The sequence below is a fragment of the Pyrgilauda ruficollis genome, unplaced genomic scaffold (assembly GCF_017590135.1).
Source record: "Pyrgilauda ruficollis isolate IOZ18807 unplaced genomic scaffold, ASM1759013v1 scaffold227, whole genome shotgun sequence".
Lineage (NCBI taxonomy): Eukaryota > Metazoa > Chordata > Aves > Passeriformes > Passeridae > Pyrgilauda > Pyrgilauda ruficollis.
Window position 1 is genome coordinate 309101 of NW_024522206.1, and position 21296 is coordinate 330396.

Consider the following 21296-nt stretch of genomic DNA (forward strand, 5'->3'; position numbering starts at 1 on the left):
AAGATCTTAATTTAAAAGCCATAACTGCCAGGCAAGAAATGCCAGGCCAGAAAGCATTCCTGAAAGACAGAAGTCTTTCAATGCAGCATTTATTCTCTTTTGTGATATTTCCTCTTAATAACAATAACAATATAATAAATATGTTACAGTTTTACAGAGCCTTCTATGCTGAGGGCCATAAAGTGTTTACAAGTGTTGGCTCTCACTCTTTCTAGATGTATACTGGGAAGCACATAGTATAATAATGTGCAGTCCAGGCCCTGATCTTCCAAAGATTTATGCACACTTTTAGCATCAAACATATAAAGAGTCCCACTTAAGCTTCAGTGAGATTGTTTGTGGGCTTAAACCTGGCAGAGAGGGTGAGTCCCTGCAGCTCTGTTGTCACACAGCCTTTAGAGAGCTCAAGTCATAAGAATTTTTTATTTATTTTTCCCTGCAATGGTCCACATCTCTGAAGAAGAATACCAAAGTGAGGTAGGAGAGGAATCACCAATGTTTGCCTCCCTGGATTTCCTGTCCACAGACACTAAAGACATGTTGTGCTCTGCACAGCATTCATCCCTGTCAGTACAGCCATGGAAACAGCATCCAGGCTACAAAAAAACAGGTATCTGTGAAGTCCCCCAAGGAGAGAAGGTCTGCCCCTCTTTGTGAGTGAACTTCAAAATAAGTGTGATTTTCTGTGGGCTTTGTGGGGATGATTTCCACCTAATTCTTTTGTTTCCTGCTTCATATCACCTTCTGAAATCGGCAGCTCGTGCTGATGCTCCCCCTCTGGAGCTGTGAAATAGAAGCTGCACATCTGCAGCAAGCTCTGAGAAGCAGAGTCAGCAGCTGTCCCATCTCCATTAGTGGTGATGATGCAAGTGTGAGACACAGCTCTTCTGCCTCAGATTCTGGGTGGAGACTGTGAAGCCACCTATCAGCAAAGCTAGCTTTTGATTCATAAACCAAATCTGTCTCCTACTGAGAGAGAATAAATTTGGAATCAGCCTCTGTAATTTTTACAGACTTTCCTTGTAGAAGATAACCACACCTGGGGTCCAAGCTTTATTTATTGAGGAATAGTTAATTTTCACTCCTTTCACCCTCAAATATCTCAAGAGATCAGTAACACCTACCACAGATGAAACAGGTGGTCTTTAGTATCTCCTCCTTTTTCTGCTTTTCACTCCTGAGATCAGCAAATGTATCAATGATGACTCCAAAGATTAGGTTGAGAACAATAATTATGACAATGAAGTAAAACAGAAGATCATAAACAACTCGTGCACCAAACAAGGGCTCCTGCAATAGCAAGGTTGCAATAAGGTACAAAAATAGCAAAAATCTAAAATATTAAACATTTTCATATGAGCTCAAGCAAAGCAACAGTTCTTTCTTTTCATATGCCAAATTCTGCTAGCCTTCCTCACAGGACTAGGGAGGGACTATTCAAGAGCTTTTCTTCACCATGACAGAGACCTGAAGTCACCCAATTGCTTCTTTCTCACACATTCATGGGAATAATAGCACTATCCTTTATGGAGTGCGTCAATATAATTAGCATTAAAGAGCTGCTAAGTGGCAAGGGTAAATTTCAAAGGGTCACTTTCAAAGTCTGTAAGTGCTTACAGACTCCACTGGGGATAAATTCTGGCTCTTGCAGAACCTCCCAGTCTGTGAGACAGGATACAGACTGCTACAACCAGCACAGGGAGGTCTTCCATCCAGATCTGAGCTGTCTCTGGACTTTTGCAAGCCCTGATGAGATCCTACTTTATCCTGAATTTATTTATAACATGTATGGTATGGCTCATCAAGCAAAGTGCTGCTAGATTGCCTTTATATGAGATATTCTTTTTGAACCTAAATAAAAATGCATGAAACCACCCAAATATTAATGGAGGTCCTTAAATAAACCACATTTTTGAGGAAACTTCTGGAAGAGAAAATATGCCACAACAGATTAAATTCTGGTTTGATCTTCATGCTGGTTCAGTACAAGTAAACTACAGGACCTATTCCAGGGCAGGTGCCATGCTGAGTATAAACGCAAATGTTCAGGTGGAACTTCCTGGGGTCAGTCCCTGCTCGTCGCTGGGCCCCTGAAGCAGAGCCTGGGCCCTGCTCAGAGCCCTCTCTGCAGACAGGGACACCCAGGGCTGAGGGCCCCTCTCAGCTGGGGCTCCTCTGGAGGCTGGACAGCCCCAGGTCCCTCAGCCTTTCCCTACCAGAAATGCTCCAGGCCCTAAATCATCTCTGCATCCTCCGCTGGCCCCAGTCCAGGAGCTCCCTGTCCCCCCTGTCCTGATGAGCCCAGGACTAGACACAGCACTGCAGATGTGCCTCCCAGGACTGACTTCTTAGCAATTCTTTGAAGGTTATGATATTCTGCATTTTTCCAGAAGTGGTAAACAACTATCTAGAAATCCTTCCTTCAAGTATTATCATCACACCAAGCCTAGCTCTTCCCATTAAATATCCCATCTGGGATCTAAAAATCACATGGATTAATCAACTGTGTGACATGAGATCAGACTAGATACAAACACTGTCTATAACCTCCAAAAATTGACTTTGGCATTCATGAGATGCACAGGGAGTAATGCATTTCCTGAGCCAAAACACTCACATCTTTGGAAGGCTTTCTGAGCACATCTCCCACACCACCACCATTCCGCAGGCCTTGGTTTAACACGGTCACAATGCACATGAGCAGGGTGTCACAGGTCCTTTCTATTCCATCCTCTTTTTCTTCACCTGCAAACAGGAACCACAGCATCAAACAATCACTCATCAAACAAAGCCACAATTCTGTTAGAGAAAGCAACTGCAAGACACATCTGCCTCTCATATTTCTCATGCAGAACCTCATTGATCATCCCCACCCATGTGCACATCCCTGCTGGTGACATACTTAGGCACATCAGGCACACTTAGCCTGAAGAGAGATGGAGAAAAGAACAAGCAGGGCTCCCACCAGAGCTGTTAATGACCCAGAGCCACCATTTCTGCTCACGGGAGCACCCCTTCTCTTTGCAGTCCTCCCACTGCTTTTCCAGTGGGCCCCCTATAAATGCAGCATAGACAAGAAGCAATATAAACAGAGAATTAGAAGCACATTTGTAACAGGATTGTCTTCCTGTGAAATCATTCCTCTACCTACTCATGTAGAAGCCAAGTCATGTTAGCATTTCAAACCATTAAGGAGGGGCTGGCTTTTGTTTGAGTCAGTCTGTCCGTGATCTTTCCACCAGCACACGTGCTCAAGCACAGGTCTGACAGACATTAAACGAAAGGCTCTCCCTTGCCTCAGCTTGAAAACTTGGATTCTGTTATCTGTGCTGCAGAGCTGCTGTGTGGGTTTGGCTGAGCCACAGAGGGTACTATTGTACAGGAGATATTTGAACGTGCAGAGGAGTTGGGCTGGAACACCAAACCCCAGGGGGACTTGGTCCACCTTGGCCAGAGTCCCTCCCACCACATACTCACTGCTTCCACAGCCTCCCTTTGAAGAGCCCTGCTTGAGCTGTTCCCTGTGTCCCGCTGGCTTGGGCTGAAGGGTCAGGGCTGTGACTGCGATTCCTCCTGCCTTCCTTCCTCTTTAGGGACACGCTTGCTTGGGTGGGGAAGGCAGTGATTCACATTTGCTTTGCTCCATGCACTCATTACAATGGAGTTTAATAAATAACAACATCCTGCTGTGAGAGTTGACTGAAACACATATTTAACAGCCCCAAACCACCACATCTGGGGCACTCAGATAGACTCTGATAAATTGAATTGACTGCAAGCACTCACATTGCAGACCAGTAATTTGGATTTAAATTTAATTTTGAATTTGGGCTCCCAGATTGTGGTGCATGTATCCTGGCTGGGATGGGCAGGACAGTGCTGGTGTCTGCTGCTTTTGCCATCACTGCTTCTGCTCCACAGGCAAATTAAATGAGAAACAGCTCCCTGCTGAAGGAATTTTGAGCAAAAAGAAAAGCAGACATCAGGACAGACTTCCCTGTTAAACTATATGGTCATTACAGACACTACTCCCACAAATAATCCTGGATTTAAAAATAACTGCTTGAATATTGAAACTGAAAGGATTGAAACAAGAAACCTTTTTTATCCTGTCATACCTAAATTTTTTTTTACTAGTGCAGTAATGTTATTCATACCAACTAATCTTTGCTGTTGTATCCTGCCATTATTCCCTTTTTCAAACAATATTCTTTCTTTTTTTTTTTTTGAGCTGTGCTTGAGAAGGAGATCATCCACAAAATAAATAAAAAGCCTTCAAAAAAGCCATAGCTTCTATTTCTTTTAGGTAACTACAATATTTTCTCATTTTCTCTGTTCACAAGACCAGACACAGTTGCTGGAAGCAGCAGATGATCAGATTCTGGTGAACAGAGAGGATAATCCAGGGCTGAGAATTGAAGAGGGAATTATCTACCAGCAGCCCTAACACCCAGCTCTCCCTGTCCACTGAGATAATTCATAGCAAGCCAGGCTTCAGAGAAAAATATACAAGCCAGGCTTCAGTGAAAAATATACATCACCTTGCACATCTTGCAACACAGAACGTCAGCATCCCAGCCAGAAAAGCAAGCTCAGTTTGCAAGATCTTTGCCAGAGAACCAGACAGCCCAAAGTTGGCAGAAACCTCTAGTGCAGCAATGTAGGCTGTGGACAGTGTACAAACATTGTTTTTGCTGTTCTGTTCCACTCCCAGATGTGGAGCTGCCTTCAAGCTGGGAGCCAGGCAACCCTACAGGCACATGTTCTGCCTCAGCTGTCTGTTCTCAACACTCAACAGCATTCACAGTTCAGGCTCAGCCCCTCTAGGCACCAGCTGTGCCCGTACTTGAAAGAAAGGAGTTGATCTGTGGATAACTATTGTTAAGGACCCAATATTGACAATAATTGAGGTTCAGGGTGGGTTGTTTGCAAGCAGTTCCACCCTGGAAAGTGGCTTGTGAGGGTCTGGACAGCATTAGGCAGGCTGTCTTCCGATTAAATTTAATCCACAGGCAAAACGGGTTAAGGGCTAAGACCACCCCACAATGTTAATCACAGGGGAGGGATAATAGGGAGATTTACTTCAAAAATCCTCACCTGATGGCCCACAGCTACCTGGGCCACACAAGCACATCAGGTGAGACACAGCTGTGCCCACATGGATCCAGCAGAACTTGCACAGAGCAAGACCAGGTCTGGCGGTGGAATGAGTCTTTGGAAATGTCCCATTTTACAAACAGGTATCTCTGCACCTTTCTAGCACAGGTCTTTACGGGCTACAGAGGATGAGGAGATATGTAGTGTAGGATGTGAAGTTCTTTTAAATGATTAGGCACTTCACCAGGCATAGACTGAAGTGATATGGAAATGTCTTTGGAGTGGACAGAGGGAGACTCTGAGCCAAATGAGATGAAGTATTTTCATGCTGACAGCCCAGAGCAGCAGTGAGCAGCAGGCTGCAGAGAGGGGAATCTCCCTGGGCACAGCACACTGCCTCCCCAGGGAGCTCCCTCACCAGTAAGAGCAATGACTGGGCACAGGCTTCACCAGTGAAACCCAAGGAAGAAGCAGAGTCCCATTTTTCTCTCTCCCACACACAGCTGTGGACTTCTCTGGTGCTGCAATTGAAACTCCCCAAGTCTCACAGAATCATAGCACCATTAAAGCTGGAAAAGACCTCTGAGACCCAGTCCAACCCCTCACCCAACCATGCTATGCCCTCCACTAAACCATATCCCAAGTTCCCCATCCCCACAGCTTTTAAACACTTCCAGGGATGGTGATCTCATGCCTTTGCATTCCACCATGCTCACACTTTTGCCAGAGGGGAAATCTGTCCCAGGAAAAGACAGAAAGTAGAACAATTCTTTTGACCAATGACTAAGGTGAGCAAAACTGCTTTTGCTGAATGTTGGTGGGTTTTAATGGCACTGGAAAAATAAAATTTCTTCAAGATTAAGAAAGAGTGCACTTAGATGTTTTGTACAGACCTCTTTCATTATGGTTTGATTTTAAAGGTGCAGTACCCAAACAATGAGAAATGTGAGATTTTTATCATTTAAAGAGCTGGGCAAAAGCCGTACTGCATCTTTTTTACTGATTGATTACTCTTTGAATGCAGCAGCTTTGCCCATAGCTCTTAGACTGTTTTCTCTATCTAGCCAGACAGCTTCCCATGTTGTTTATGAGGCCTGTTTACACACCAGCTGTGGAGAAAAAGCCTGCTTTTATAGCCCTCTCCCAGAAGGCTTTGATCCTAAAAAACTCAAAAATTAGCAGAAGAATAAAGCTTATGAAACAACATTATACTGGCACACAATAAGGGACTTTTTATGTCCTCACTTTCAGCCCCCAGGTACCACAGGCAACTGTGGCAATAAATACTTTGAGCCTGCAGACCATCCACTGTGCACACACCTCCACTGCAAAGGCCACAATATATCAAACCAAACTTAAAATCTGCACTGAAACACCAGCCACCTCAACTAGACTGTGCTCCATGGAAAGAGTGGGAGAGAGACATGTGGGCCTGGATCTGGGTTCTTAGGTTTTCTGGCTACAGTACAGCACTGGCCCAGATACATATAGAAAAAATACACAAAATGTGCTGATAGATCTGCTATGCCATGAAAATTAATTTTTGTGGCCCAAACTGGATCTAAAAGAGGCTCAGTGTGTGCAGGTGAGGATGCTGCAGACAAGCAATGAGCTGCTTCTCTCTGCTAAGTCACTTCTCAAGAAGCAAACTGTACATTCAAGCATAATGATTCAGCAAGCTCTTTTAATAACAAAATTAATGTCAGTGCATTTGGAAATCAGGTGTGGGAAGCACTCCCATTAACAGCAAAGCTGCCAACTAAGCTCCAAGCCTTGCAGAAGTTGAGCACTTCTGACTCACAAGAGTCATTGTCACTTCTCACACCAGCAGAAGTCTCTGCAACAGCAACACACAGATCAAAGAATCACAGAACCACATGTCTGGGTTGGAAGGGACCTCAAAGATCATCTCATTCCAACCCTCTGCCATGGGTAGGGGCACCTCCCAGCAGAACAGGATGCTCCTACCCCCATCCAACCTGGCCTTGAACATTTTCAGGGATCCCTCGGTTCTAAGTGATCATCAGTCTGAGGGAAGTTCTGTACTGACCTGGGTTAAGAGCTGGGATGCTCGTGGAACAGTTCTCCTTTGCACAGGCTCCCATCATTGATGTCAGCGTTGTAGTGGGAACTTCACCAATACCTGTGGAAAAGCGGGATGTTGACAAAAAGACAGGCACTACATTGATGTTAAGTTTTAAATCATTATTTTGTAGGAGCGAAGCACCAGGTTGGAGAGTTACGAAGGAAAAACAGAACAAATCACACCAGCAACTCCTCCCTCCTTGAAAGATTCTGCCTCAACAGCTCAAAGCAATCACAATTAACAAAAACACAGTTTTACATTTACTGTATCACAGCTATTCCCATTTCATCTCCTGAAATTAGTAAATCTACATCAAATGCAGCTGCTTCTGGTGAGCACAAAATGTATTCAAAGCAAGAAACAACTGTCAGATATGAAAATAATGTCAGTTTTAAAAACCATTAGATAAATTATTCACAAAAGCTGACAAGAAGGACACCAGGCTGACATTCAGTTATCCTGAATGTAGAATATTTAAGGGTTTTCAAGGATTATAACACAGTTTGGTACTCATTTGTAAATATGTATGGGTTTGTGTAAAACGCTAATTTAACATTCCCAAAGTGGTAAATGTGTACATCAGCTTGATTTTATCAAACCAATTTTCTGTTGTACACCTTCAACAATTTTCTGCATTTCAAATCAGAGATACAAAAAGGTTTAAGGAGAAAAAAATTAAGGCAAAACTATACAACAAAGTAACAGTCTAAGACAGTATGTGTAATGCAGGAAACATGCACTCTGACTTACTCTTTCTGCTACTTTATCCAGAAAAAAATTAAAGCACTTGTCCTGGGAAGCATAATCTTCCATCAACATGCAGTCAGCATACTTTCTTGATGAGTTTTTGATCAGAAATGGCAATGTATGAAGCCAGCAAGAACACACCCACACCACAAAAATCTTCCAAGAACTCGACAGAAGCAACACAAACACACAGGAGCTGCTGCCCCTGCATCAGACCAGAGCTGTGTGTAGCCTGTTTCATTAAGATGGTCACAACTGCCTTTCAAAGTGAAACTTGACACCCTAAGTTCAGTCCCAAAAATGAATGGTAAGTCAAATATAAGCCAATTTAGCCCATAATGGATGATCAGTGGCAGAAAAAAATTAAAAAAAAATTTAGAAAAAATCACAGTATGTAAAAGAAATTTGTCAGGTTCCTTTTTTTCCTACGGTTTTGAACCAGCTGCAGAAGTACGCCAGGCCCATGAGTCTGGAATGACCTTTGCCTTGTTTGTGAGCTTCAAATTCTGAAAAAACAACTTCAGGGAAAGACTGGCAAACACAGAGCGCACACAGCCCCGGCTGGGTTCTGCCAGCTCTGTGCTTGTGTACAGGTCTGAAGAACTCTGCATTTGGGAAAATCATGCCTGGAAGTCAGCAGCTATTCTCAAGTATTTCTCTGCAGTCAGTTGTTACTCCCCTGCCCATGCTCCCAGCAGGCTGGTTGGCAGCACACACAAAGCTCTCAACAGACCAGACCTGGCTCTTTTCTAGCAAAGCAAGTTTGTAACTCTCTATTCACTTTGCTAAATTCTCTCATTCCAGAAAGCTGAAAGCCTGGCCTTTTTAAAACTGGTTCCAAACCTCCCAATGACTTTACTGAAGCCAGGATTATACCCTAAGGATGATGATTGTGAAATACACACTGAATTTAAAAGATGCTCCTATCAGTAGAAATGTGAATGCTGCTGGATGAAGCTTAAAAAGCAATGAAATGAATACAGCTAATGAACATGTTAAGATCACATACCTCATACAGTATACAGAAATTACTATGAGCTGCTTTTAAGGTGGGATGAGAGCCAATACAATCCACTTGGACCTGCTTTTCACTTAGGAAGATATTTAGGAAATACAGATTTTTTTTTTTAATGTTATCATGAGTTTGTGAAGTAAGCATAATAAATCAAATGTGTTAGATTTTAGCATTTCAACAAATAAGCCCAGACCAAAACAACCCTATACACACTAAATTTTACACAGAGACTTAATTGAGTTCTAAGGTACATGGAATTAGTTCTGCTCTCATGCAGGCACAAATAAAGAAATTTGATGTCCTTAGATGAAAAGTTAGGTTAGGCAGACAGAAAAAGGCATACATCAGAAGGAATTTTTAATATAAAAACCAATACCTGCAGCAGAGGTCCTGATTTTCAACCTGTCAACCTCCATGATAAAGTCATCTTTCAGGAAGAGGAAGCCAATGATGGAGAAGAGATAAACCAGGATGAGAGCAAGCACTGCAGTGAGGATAATTGAACGGCCATTCCGGGTAACACTTTTTATCACATTTAGCAATGTCTCCTCCCTGTACACCAGATCAAACAGCTGGGGAAGGCAGAGAGTAGAGGAAAAAAGAATACAAATGAGGCAATGTATAGATGCTACATAGGAAAACAATCTGAACTATTGAAACATACATCAAGCCATGTTCTACATTCTCAGCTTCATAAACTCACAATGATCTCAGTGGGAGCTGGTCATGCTTATGGAGGAGGAAATCTAGCACAGAACTTTAAATTTTAAATTAATTATAGCAAAATCCACAAAATATATTTGAGCCTGATCCAGAGATGGACAACACCTACCATCAAGATGTGTTGTTTCCCCATGTTTAAAACCAAGCTAGATTAAAATTTAAACAGTGTCTTCATACTGTGGATCTATATCTACAAAGTAATTTTTCATGTTATCTCATCTGACAAACGTGCACAGGCTACAACTCAAAAATACACTCATACATGTAAGTGATAACATATTTGTAAACTTTCTTTGAGCACATGGCATCATGTAAATGTCACATAGACAAGGACTGGGGGCACCTCTCCTTAGGACAAAGTTAAATTCACGTCACTGTTTGTATAAGACTAGAAACTTCTATTCTTCTCTACCCTGCACTATATGGTTTCCTGGTATTTAACTTTAAAGAAAACTGTATATAAAGATAATATAGCTTTAAATGTCAAAAGCCTAAACCAGCAATTAAACGTGACAGGAGCTTTACAAGAACCTTTAACCTTTTTGTTCCCCTACAATTTTCTTGATGTTCTGTAGTGTTTTTGGCCTTATCTATAATGTATGTACTTCTACTTCAAAGTACTCAGATTACAGATATAAAGCAACACACTATGATTTATCAAAATGCTCCACAGAAGAAGCAGATCAATTTATAAGATCTGAAATTGACAGCCTTGTGAAAGGATTAATAATAAAGAAAGAGGGGAGACAGTTATGAACAAATATTAGAGTTTAGACTACATCCATGCCTAAGTGAACACCTGGAAGCAACCTGGCTATGTGGATAAAGTCCATGAATCATGGACACTGGTCAACAGCAGTCACCGAAAAAAGTAAATACATAAAATGTTTCTTAAGCTGCTTGACACTTTGCAAAGTATTTTAAGATAGACATCACCTAACTCATTGAAAGAACAGCAAATAATTTGTGCCTTTTTTAAGCAGGAGAGTTACATCCATTTGAAGAAGGTCCTGCAGCTACAGCCACAATCTTGGCTCCTTTGGAATCTGCACAAACTTTGAAGCAGACTTGAATGTCAAAATCTGGAAAGTCTGACTTCAATAGGAGCTCTGCCTGAGTTAGCACTGAACTCTTGAAAATTTTAGTGTGCTTAACACATCTTTGAAATGCTGGGAGTTCACCACTATGCAAGAAGCTGAGAAAAAATACAACAGGAAATATAATGACCACAGTTTACTCAGTGTCCCTACAAGTTTCACATGTTCCACTACAGAGCAAAATGATTAGCAAACAAGAGCAGTGAAACACCTTTTACTGCTACTCAGCATGAAGGGAACAGTTAATGGAGTTTAGCATAATTTGTGTGATTCATTTTCACTTCACCTGTACCACGTTACTAAAAGGCATTCCATCTGGGTAATGGCAACAAAAGAAAATTAAGTGGGATACATTTCAAGTGATGAATTTTCCTGCCACACCAAAGGCATGCCATCCCCATTTCCCAAGTAATTTGTTAAAAATGTACTGGGGAATGTATTGAGGAATGGGATCCTTTGGTACGAGTATGATGCACACAGCCCTGGACAACTGCCGCCAAAATGTTACAACTGCCAGAAGACACAGGAACAGTGGATACAGAATATGGAGAAAGCTGGGAAAAAGGAGTGGGCTGCGTGATTGTCTGAGAAGAAAGGAGCAAACTTTCAGCTCTAAAACAGGTAAAATAAGTCCTAACAGAAACAGGTTCTAATAAAAACAGCAGCTCTTAAGGGGCAGCAACACAATGGCATACTAAAAATACACAATTTGGCTTGATTTGTCAGGAAGAAATTGAAGACAGCTGCATGGGTAACGGTATTTTCTATTTTTGCAAAATTTTCCCCTCCACAGCAGCACGTACTTACCAGGAAGCTGTAGAAGAACTCGTGCACGCAGAGGCCCAGCATACAGACCAGGACATAAGCCACGTGGTAGAGAAAAGCCATGTCCATGATGACTGCTCTGTAGCCACGGGTGAAGGTCCCACGGTTGCCAACAAAGCTCACCAGGAACACAATTTTGTTACAGAGCTGTGGGGGGTAACAAAGCCTAGGTTTATGCCTCAGAAAAATCCTGGTATTTATTGTTTGGGTTGCTGTCTAGATAGGTTGGTTTGACTAAATGCACAACTTTTAGATAGCTGGAGTGAGGTGAGGGAAATCCAGCTCTGACAGTGCACTGGGAATGAGCCCATGAGGGTAAGTGGAAGTACATCACCTCTCCAACATTGCACCATGCCTCATCACACTGTGATTTATTCCTATAACATTAATAGATAGGCAGGGTTAATGTCACAACACATTAAAATCCAGCTGGGGAGTGGACTCCCAACAATTTTGACTTTAGATCCGAGACTATGTAAGAGCAGGTAGGCATGCTACTACAAGAGAACAACAATAACACAAAAGAAAGTGTGGGGGGCGTGTGTGAGATCTATTTCCTTCAGATCATGTTCTTCAATTTAAAATCCCTAAAAAAAACCCTCAGAACTGAGGACATTTTTGAAGTATAGCATTTAAACAGCAGCATCGGATTCTCCATGGCTCCCAAGCTTTGCCTGCACACGAGCAGCAGTGCAGCAGTGAACAGGAAAGGGTCTCACCTCATCTCTCTGGCAGTCCAGGACAAGGAATGAGGACTCAACATGACTCCTTTGCTCCCAAATTTGACATGGGCAAGTGCGCTGTTTACTTGCCTTTACCTTTGACTGTATGTCTGGGTATTTTTCCGTATGTGAAATTCTCACATACAGAACTGGTGGCAAACAGCCCAATACTTTGTGCTGGGGTGAATTAGAGCTGTAGCAGTCAGGCAGAAATTTAAATAGATGACTTGTGAGCACAACTGTGTATCTTACTAAACTCAGTAAGCATGCAGACTTATTCATGACTAAGTTAAGAGATCTGGTAAAGGGCTGAGAGAATTTTTAATTTTGAAAACTCTTTTCTTCCTGAAAATATATTTAAGGTCTCAGAAACATTTCACAAATTTGTGTCAATAGTGCTGAGAGTATTGGCAGAGAAAATTATTCTTTTAACATGAGAAAGTGTAGATTTTATTGCCCTTACGCAGCAATATTTGTTTAAATTTCATATTGTTTTTGTTTTAAAATTATTTGCATATGCACAAAACTAAAGCAACTTTTTTCTTAGCTTCCCACTTCACTGACACTGCTGTTTCAGGATGACTGGAAATTATCTATTTCTTGGCTTAACCAATGAACCAGAAAAAGAAGTTTTTGCACAGCTCTAATAAAATGAGTTTTTTAATAGGAGACTCTTAATATCTTTCCTTCTGTTGAAAGGGAAATTCTGGTTGCTTTTGAAGTACTTACATTAGCCGCACCAAGGAGTATCAAGGTAGGACCAAGCCCTATAGTATATATAGACCTGAGAATAACAGACACCAAAAAGGGTCGAATGCCAACAGGCTTGGAGATGAAAAACAGCATTGCTGTGCAAAACGCCACTGCTATCCAGAGAAGCACGGAAAACAACGGTGAGAGCGTGCCTGTGCAGAGGAGAAAGGGAGATTTGAGAAAGGCATCTTTGGAGACTCCATTTTTCACCAAGAAACGGATCCAAAAGATCAATTCCTTTGCCAGCAGAGCTAACAAAAGCATGATTCATGCATCACAACTGCTGACCACAGCTTATCCTTATTGCAGCAGGAGCAATTATTCTCAGAGTATTGTTGCTTTTTGCACAGGTAATAATATGAGCAGTTAATGAAATTTCCATTAAAATCCAGGGAGTGCTCAGAGATGGAACAGTTTACCCTTCTCCTGGAGCAAGCCACTAATCAGCTCCCTTCTGCAGGGATCATTAGGGCCCCTCCAGTCTGACTCCATGATTGCTCAGCTACAGAAATAGCCGGTCCTGGGGGCAGCACAGCAAGTGGCACCGTGCTGCAGTGCCACCTTACCAGCCACGGCTCCCGAAAAAGCAGCTCCCTCCCGAAGGGCCACAGCTGTTCCGAGGGAGCCTCCGCCTCTGCATGAGAGCGGAGCGCTGGACACAGCGGGATCAACCCGGGCAGGGCCAGGCAGCAGCTGCGGGGCCCGCAGCGCTGAGCAGCTGCGCTTGGCTCCCGGGCAGGCAGCGGGGCCCAGGGCCTGCTGCCTGCACTTCCAGTCCCTGCTGCTCTGCAAGATGCTGACTCCAGGCACTCCCTGAGCTTTGAGTGATGCCCCTGTTTTCCCTCTCTCCTCTGCTTAAAGCTCTGGAAACACACCATGCTGCTGTGATATAAAAAACACATTCAGATCTCAGGGCACTGTCACACTTGTACACTGACTTCTATTGTCATGGGATGAACTGACAGGTCAGTGACAGGGGAGAAGGAAATAGAAAATTTAGCTAGATTCACAATAGGAATCTCTTTGGAAACAGATAAACAGTTGAGCAGCATCACTGGGTTTAGAAAACAATGAGACAAGGCCCTAGCCTCAACATTCAGATGGCATCTGAACTTTTCCAAAATTCAGGAGTGTTTCTATCCCTGGTGGGAGGTTCAAGGTCAGCTCTAGCAGAGAACTTCTTTGCCAACAAGATTTGGAAACTTTTAATGGATCCTAAAAAAAATTACTTTCAAGCCCATCTGAAAGGCAAGGCCAAAGTTCTCTGTGGTTCTTTCACAAACCAGTTTTCCTTCTTCCCTACTGCAGGTCCAGCAATTTCATGTTTCAGGACCCACACCAGTACCATGTGCAGACAGGCACCCTAGAGGCAAGGAGTCTTCACAGAATCATGGTTTGGGCTGGAAAGGACCTTAAAGATCATAAATTTCCATTCTCCCTGCCATGGAGGCCATGGGCAGGGACATTTTCCACTATCCCAGGTTGCTCCAAGCCCCATCCAACCTGGCCTTGGACACTTCCAGGAAACCAGGGTCAGCCACAGCTTCTCTGGGCAACCTGTGCCAGGGTCTCACCACCCTTACAAGAAAGAGTTTTTTCCTAATATCTAAACTAAACCTACTCTCTGTCAGGTTGAAGCCATCCCCCATTTCCTGTCACCATGTGCTCTTGTCCCTTTCTTTCTTTTAGGCTCCCTTCAGGAATGGTGTTCAGCTGGAGCAGTTTTGCCTATGTCATATTACATAAGAACTGCAAGTAGCTACTAAAAGACGGCATTTTGGGATGATTAGACCAGTCCAGGCACCTCAGACAGGTGAATACAGGTGAATTTACAGGGTGAAGGGGAAAAACTGGGAGGCAAACTCCAGCTGTTGGATCAGGCTTTGGTGGAGAGGGAGGCTGGAAGTAAGGAGGCTGCCTCAATACCTGCTAATCCGATTTGGCCACACCTATTCCTTATTGCTCAGGAGTCGCTTTGGCTTTACAAGCACCAGGAGCTGGAATCCTGAAATGCACTGTCACTGGATTACTGGGGCCACTTAAACTAATGCCATATAAATCTGCAGTTCAGAATAAGTATTAATACCTGCTGATTGCAGACTAGAGGATTTCCACAAGTATAGATTAGCTAAAATTTAGTAGCTTAAAAGGTTTATTTTTAACCCTTTATTTCTCCTCTCATCCTCTGTGGACTCTAATGTGCTCTGAGTGACTTCCCAATTTACAAAGCACAAGATGCTTTCCTTCTCGAGGGCACAGCCCTGCAAATCTGCCTCACTCCAGGAGGCTGCCTGAGCTGTGACCTGCAAAGACCACCCTGTGGGCTGCGAGGGCAGCATGGTCCCCATGCCAATATATTTTAATCTGCTGCCTTTCTGTTCCGCCAGCCAGCAGGAATGTTTGCCGGTGCCAGCTGTGGTGCTTGTGAAAAACACATGTATCTAGTAGGATCTGGACTGCTTCCACCAGTGCAGTTCACATGCCATCAGACAGAGGTGACTTTCAGTCACATTACTGACTGACCACGAATCAAAGATCCAGAGGTGAATGGCTCTGCTACCATTACCAGTATTCTAAACTATTTATCCCAATTAAGCTTGTTTGGCCTTCAAAGAGGCCTCCTGCTAGTCTGCTGCATTTATAGCAAATAAAAAACTTCATTAAATATTTCCTGTGATGGAATGGGATGAAGCGACAGAATCATAAGTTTTAAGAGTATTTTTGCATAATGCATTTTCTCCTCTGCAAAAGTTATGCCCTTTTATCCCAATAAACAATACAGTCAAAAGCCAGCAAGCTAGTTTTCAAATAATTCTCTTCCATATGTTTTCAAGACTGCAAGTAATTTAATTTGGTCAGACTTAAGCTCTCCTGCCAGGAATCCTCCTTCAGTTCAGAAGCTGCAGCTAAATGTGTGCAGTAGGACACTGCAATATGGCAATATAAAAAAATTAGCTGAGATATCTAGATAATCTCCAGTTTATGCTCTGTCCATTCTGTTCTGCATTGTGTGGGCCATGTGACACACAGATCAACCACCACATTTCAGACAACATCTGGTACCTACTTAGGAGACACTAAATGGCATCCAGATGTGACTGCACCTGAAAATACAGCTTTATTTGTTACCTTAGAAATAAAAGCATCTAAAATTAAAACAAAAAATAAGACCAAACTCTACTTGCCTTCATCTCCATCATCTCCAAAAGGGTAGAACAGAGCAACTGCTAAATTGATGAGTACAGCAAGGTTGAAGGAAATGCTCCCCCAGAGAGAGATGTGTCTGGAGAACCAAAACAGGGCTGGATTATCTAGAAAGGGGAGAAAAGCAGCATCAATAAGCTGAAAGCAAGCAGAAACTCAATCACCAATGGCTCCAAGGGAATTAAATACAGATTAATGTAGAAAATATGCAGATCTTTAACTAAAATAGATAAATATTAAACATAGGTTTGCCATAAAACAAAGTTTCAAGCAGAGCTTTTAATCCGAAGATCACAGTACAGTTTATTATATACTGGAGTCTTGCTTCTGGTAAGATTTTAGGCCTAGATATTTTGCAAGGGAGTCTTTTCAGCTGCATCTGAATCTGCAGCTTCTGTGCATGGGGACATAAAAACAAGCAAACAAATAGATTTTAGCACTCTAAATGCCAGTCAACCAGAACACCCAGAATGTATCATCCAGATGACCTATTTGGACCAAGTAGGCCGATGACATAGGCAAAGAACCATGGAATAGGCATGGTTTCACAACTGCAGTGTTTTCCCCACCTCTGTCAAACTAAAAACATTTTGATCTGCTTGGGAAGCAGGCAAAATTTGGTCTGCCTGGGTTTTGTTTCTACAAAAGCTGACTATTTCCTGTGTGATGCTCAGAAGCCCATGGTTACCTGCTGACAAACAGCTCTGTACTCCTGCTTAAAAAGACTCAAACAAGCCATGATCTCTATATGTGAAGTGTACAAACACACAGAAATAGTCCATATCCCGAAGAACCTACAGCCTAGCTAGAAAAGACTAAAAAGGGACAAAACAGTGTTGAATTTGTGTCCAGAGTCACACAGATGGTTCAGCAAGAAGGTCAGGAACAAGATCAGAGTGTGCTAAAACTCAGGCAAGCACTTAATATCTATTAATGCACTAAAATATGTTTAAATGAACATTTGAAACAAGATTCTCTGTGTAATAGTGTAAAAACATCTCTGGCCAGAGAGGTATCACACATGATACATCCCTATTAACTAGATTTTAAAGTACTGAAAACTTCCTGCAAATATGCAGAGCATCCAGTGAAGTTTTTACAAACAGCAGATTCCTTCAACTGCATATGACTGCCTCAGGCTTTAGGACAAATAGTCTTTAATAGCAATTAGGTAAATATTCAGATTTCACTGTGATAACCTTGTGCTGCTGACTGCTGAGATTTAAGCATTTGGAGCCATTGCAAAAATGGCATCTGTCAATTTAAGCAGCACATACTTCATGCTAACAGACACTTAGCTAAAGAATGAACCCAGCTTCAACCTGAATTATCTATTCAAATAATAAAAAAACCCCAAAAAACCAGCATAGAGACTTGTGGGCTATTCTACTGATGAAGGGAATTGAGAAATTTTTGCTCTGAATAAAAACAAACCCATTTTCTTTCTTTATAGCATTAGGCAGGTCTGGTCTATCTAATTGTTGGGTTGGCTCTTTTATCTGTGTTTCTAATGCAAAACCCCCAGATATTTTTTTTTTTACTGAAGTAATTTTTCTACAATACAAAGACTTTTATTCCCAAATATTCTGCAGATTCTGCAATCATGTATTTTTCAACTTCTATTCTGGTCAGTTTGTCACTACTAAATTTTTAGGGTGCAACCAAGAGAAGCAGATTTGAGTTGATGGGGTTTAATGCTGAAGACTTGCTGCTGCTGAAAACTAAAGCCTGAGAATTGGCATATAAGAAATTGCAATAACATCCATGTTTCCATCACATTCAGGATGTTCCCACACTGCTCTGACTATCCTGCTGCTCTAGACCCCCTTCCTTCCTTCCTTCCTGATCAATTGCTGTGAGCAGATGATGTGTGACACTCCAAGAGCATCTGCATTTTAGCAGTGAATGAAGTGATCACTTTAAGCCATTTTTATATACGTTCAGCCTGGAAAAGAGAAGGCTTTGGGGTGACCTAATTGCAGCATTCCAGTGCCTGAAGGGAGCCTTCAGAAAAGATGGATGAAGACTCTTTAGAAGGGCCTGGAGTGACAGGACAAGGAGCAATGGCTTCAAACTAAGGGTAGGTTTAGGTTGGATATTAGGAAGAAATCGTTCCCTGTCAGGGTGGTGAGGCCCTGGCACAGGTTGCCCAGAGAAGCTGTGGCTGCCTCTGTGGCCTGCAAGTGTCCAAGGCCAGGCTGGATGGGGCTTGGAGCAACCTGGGATGTGGGAGATGTCCCTGCCCATGGCAGGGGGGTGGAACTGTATGATCTTTAAGGTCCCTCCCAACCCAAACCATGATTCTGTGATTCTATGATATATAAAATACAACTTTCTGCTCCAAAAGCCAAGGGCAGAATTGACAGTGGCTGAGCTGGCAGGACCCTCCTGATCCAGGCACATTGGCAATAGCTCCATTCCTGCTGAGGGCCAGCAGCTGTACTGCCCACCAGGGAGCTAAAGACATTCAGGGTACCTAGTGGGGCTTCCCTGCCCCTCCTCTTGGTGGCCCCACTCTGACCTCTCCCCTGATCTTGACCAAGCAGCTCAAGGCCACACACGTGCCTCTCCAGTACCATGGGACATGCGCCAGTATGGACCAGCTGGGACACCCTGCAGCCCAGTCATGCCAGCCTGATGTGGACTGTCAGAGGGGGACTGACTCCATGGGAGCTTGGCAGATTTAAGCAGCTGAGGTTCTGGTGAGAGATGTTTTTAAGTGACTGACGTTTTTGAGTCTTTTAATGGCCTTTCAGGAACCTGCATACCTCAAATATGCAGCTACACATACATTTTTCTGTTAAATATTAGGGCTTAATTAAGCGCAACACTATCAAGACTAGTAGAACTACACCCAGTTCTTCCATTCCTCAATTTAACTTCTGGAGTCCAAAACATAATCTTGAACACATTAATACCTGCTCCATATTACACTTCTTTTACGGTGGCATGCAAGTGTCTCAGCAAACCTACACTCCCAAGCCTGGAACAGTTTTGCCTGTTGTAGTGTCAGAGTGAACAGAGAAAAGTGTATCATTAAAATGAAAGTACTTGAAGGTTTAAAAGCAAGGTTTTAGCATAATAAAGCTATTTTTCTCAAATTACAGTACTTACTTCTAATTTTCTTTTGCCATTTCATCTCGTTGTACAGATCCTCAGCCTGCTGGAAAAAGTCAATGACTTTGCTCCCCTGTTCATCTCTCTCTGTTGTATTGAACACCCGACTTTTGGATTCCCGAGTGAGGAATTCACAAATATTGGGGACAGGAAAGACAATCTTTTCCATTGTTCTATCATGGCGAACAATCTATAAATAAAATGCACATTTTTGTCAGTCAGTGACTATCCAATCATTTTGTCATATCTTTTCTTGTTCACAGCTCCCCTTTTATTTACAAATGAATGCATTAATTATTTGAACATTACAATAAAGTTGGACCAATCAATCCCAAAACACAGTAAAGCTGTTTTTATTTTCAAAAGCCTGCCTGAATAAGGTATATAATATTATATATATAAATATAAGTCTCAAGAAAAACCTAGGTTCAGACTTTGCCAAATATAAAAATGTTGCAATTCAGGATGCTTCAATTTGTCAGCAAATTGAAACAAATCTTACCCAGTAAAAGTGGAGAAGTACAGGGGCTTTCTGCTCTGATTACAAAATGCTTTTCTCATCTAGAATCTATTTCTATGATGGGATAAATTGTAAAGGTGAACATGCAAAAATATCACTCAGGCAGTACCCATATCTTGTCAGTCTTTATCTTTTTACTTGATAAAACCTAAGGTTTTGAATTGTTTACATTTCAGCACCTACCAAGCTACTGGTGAGCAAGCTAGATTTTATTTAATCTCACCACACTGCCATCAAATTTGCTTCCTCATTCTGATCATTGACTCTGCATTACTAAAAATACAGAAATGGGTAGAAAACCCTTTTAGACTCCTACAACCATGCCTCTGTGCAGCCACTGGTGAAAATAAAAAACCACCACTATTTGAATTTCAAATCAAACAACTGAGATATGTTAATAAAGGAGATATAATATCTGAAACACCAAACAGGTCTAGGACTGCTTTCAAAGACAAGCAGTTATCTATTTATTGTATAGCAGCAATGCTGGGTTGAGTTTCACTTTTCTAGAAGAAGCTATTGGCCAGATAAAAGTTGACCACAGTGCTTGTTTAATGCCTAAATTTACCAGCTACCCAGATAAACTGGCTGATAATTGCTAAGAGAGATCTCAGCAGCAGCCAGAGTATTAAAATACATTAAGAGAAGCACTGAGCTGCCCTCTGGACAACCAAGGCCGTGTATCTTCCACCCACCCTGTGGTGGGATATCTCTGTGGACCTCTATGTAAGTCCAACCCATGGCAGGTGTAAAGTTTAAAACAAAGAACAGAACTGCTGAACCAGGCCAAACCTTGGTATTTTAAACAAAAGCCATATTGAATGTCTACACCAATTCAAAACCTCTTTGTACTCCAGGCAGAGTTTTGACCAGCCAGAATCATGGCTTTGAAACTCATGATTATTTATTTGAGTGATGTACCATAGAAGACGATTCTTGACTTCATGACACAGCTCCTGTCCACAGTCATTATTTCCCTAACAAAACATGTTTGTTAGCACACAGGAAAGCTATTGGGAAATGATGGTTTGGAGCCACTTCTAATATAGGTGTATTCCTTTATCTTCCACAGCCAAAAGCATATTATTCAACCTTCTCCTTAAAAATAACCCACACCGTTTGGAAGCTTAAAAAGAGGAGATACACCACATGCAAGATGCAGACTTGTCTCACAGTCCATCTTCTGGAGAGCAGTCCTTTACCTCTATCTGTGCCGTATGTTTGGCATAAAACCTCAAGGCTTCATCTCCTTCATCTGGATCTGACCCTGGCTTCAGCATCTGTTGCAATGTTTTATTGTGACAAGCCAACTAGAAAAAGAAGAAAAATCTGATTTATGTCCTGCTATGCTTTCAGCTTTATCATCTCCACTTAACTAACAAAAATCCTC

The 21296-nt window shown here is 42.2% G+C and overlaps 1 protein-coding gene across 1 annotated transcript in view; it reads right to left on the minus strand.

Moving 5' to 3' along the window:
• Positions 1-21296, minus strand: part of LOC121354240 (inositol 1,4,5-trisphosphate receptor type 2-like) — a gene marked incomplete at its 5' end in the record, with an annotated part of 75660 nt that overhangs the window by 22338 nt on the left and 32026 nt on the right. The window contains 9 exons of the mRNA XM_041468679.1: positions 1125-1290; positions 2618-2745; positions 7148-7240; positions 9322-9517; positions 11573-11737; positions 13042-13217; positions 16251-16376; positions 19384-19576; positions 21109-21216. Coding sequence (XP_041324613.1) covers positions 1125-1290; positions 2618-2745; positions 7148-7240; positions 9322-9517; positions 11573-11737; positions 13042-13217; positions 16251-16376; positions 19384-19576; positions 21109-21216 — 1351 coding nt within the window. The remainder of the gene's footprint in view (positions 1-1124; positions 1291-2617; positions 2746-7147; positions 7241-9321; positions 9518-11572; positions 11738-13041; positions 13218-16250; positions 16377-19383; positions 19577-21108; positions 21217-21296) is intronic.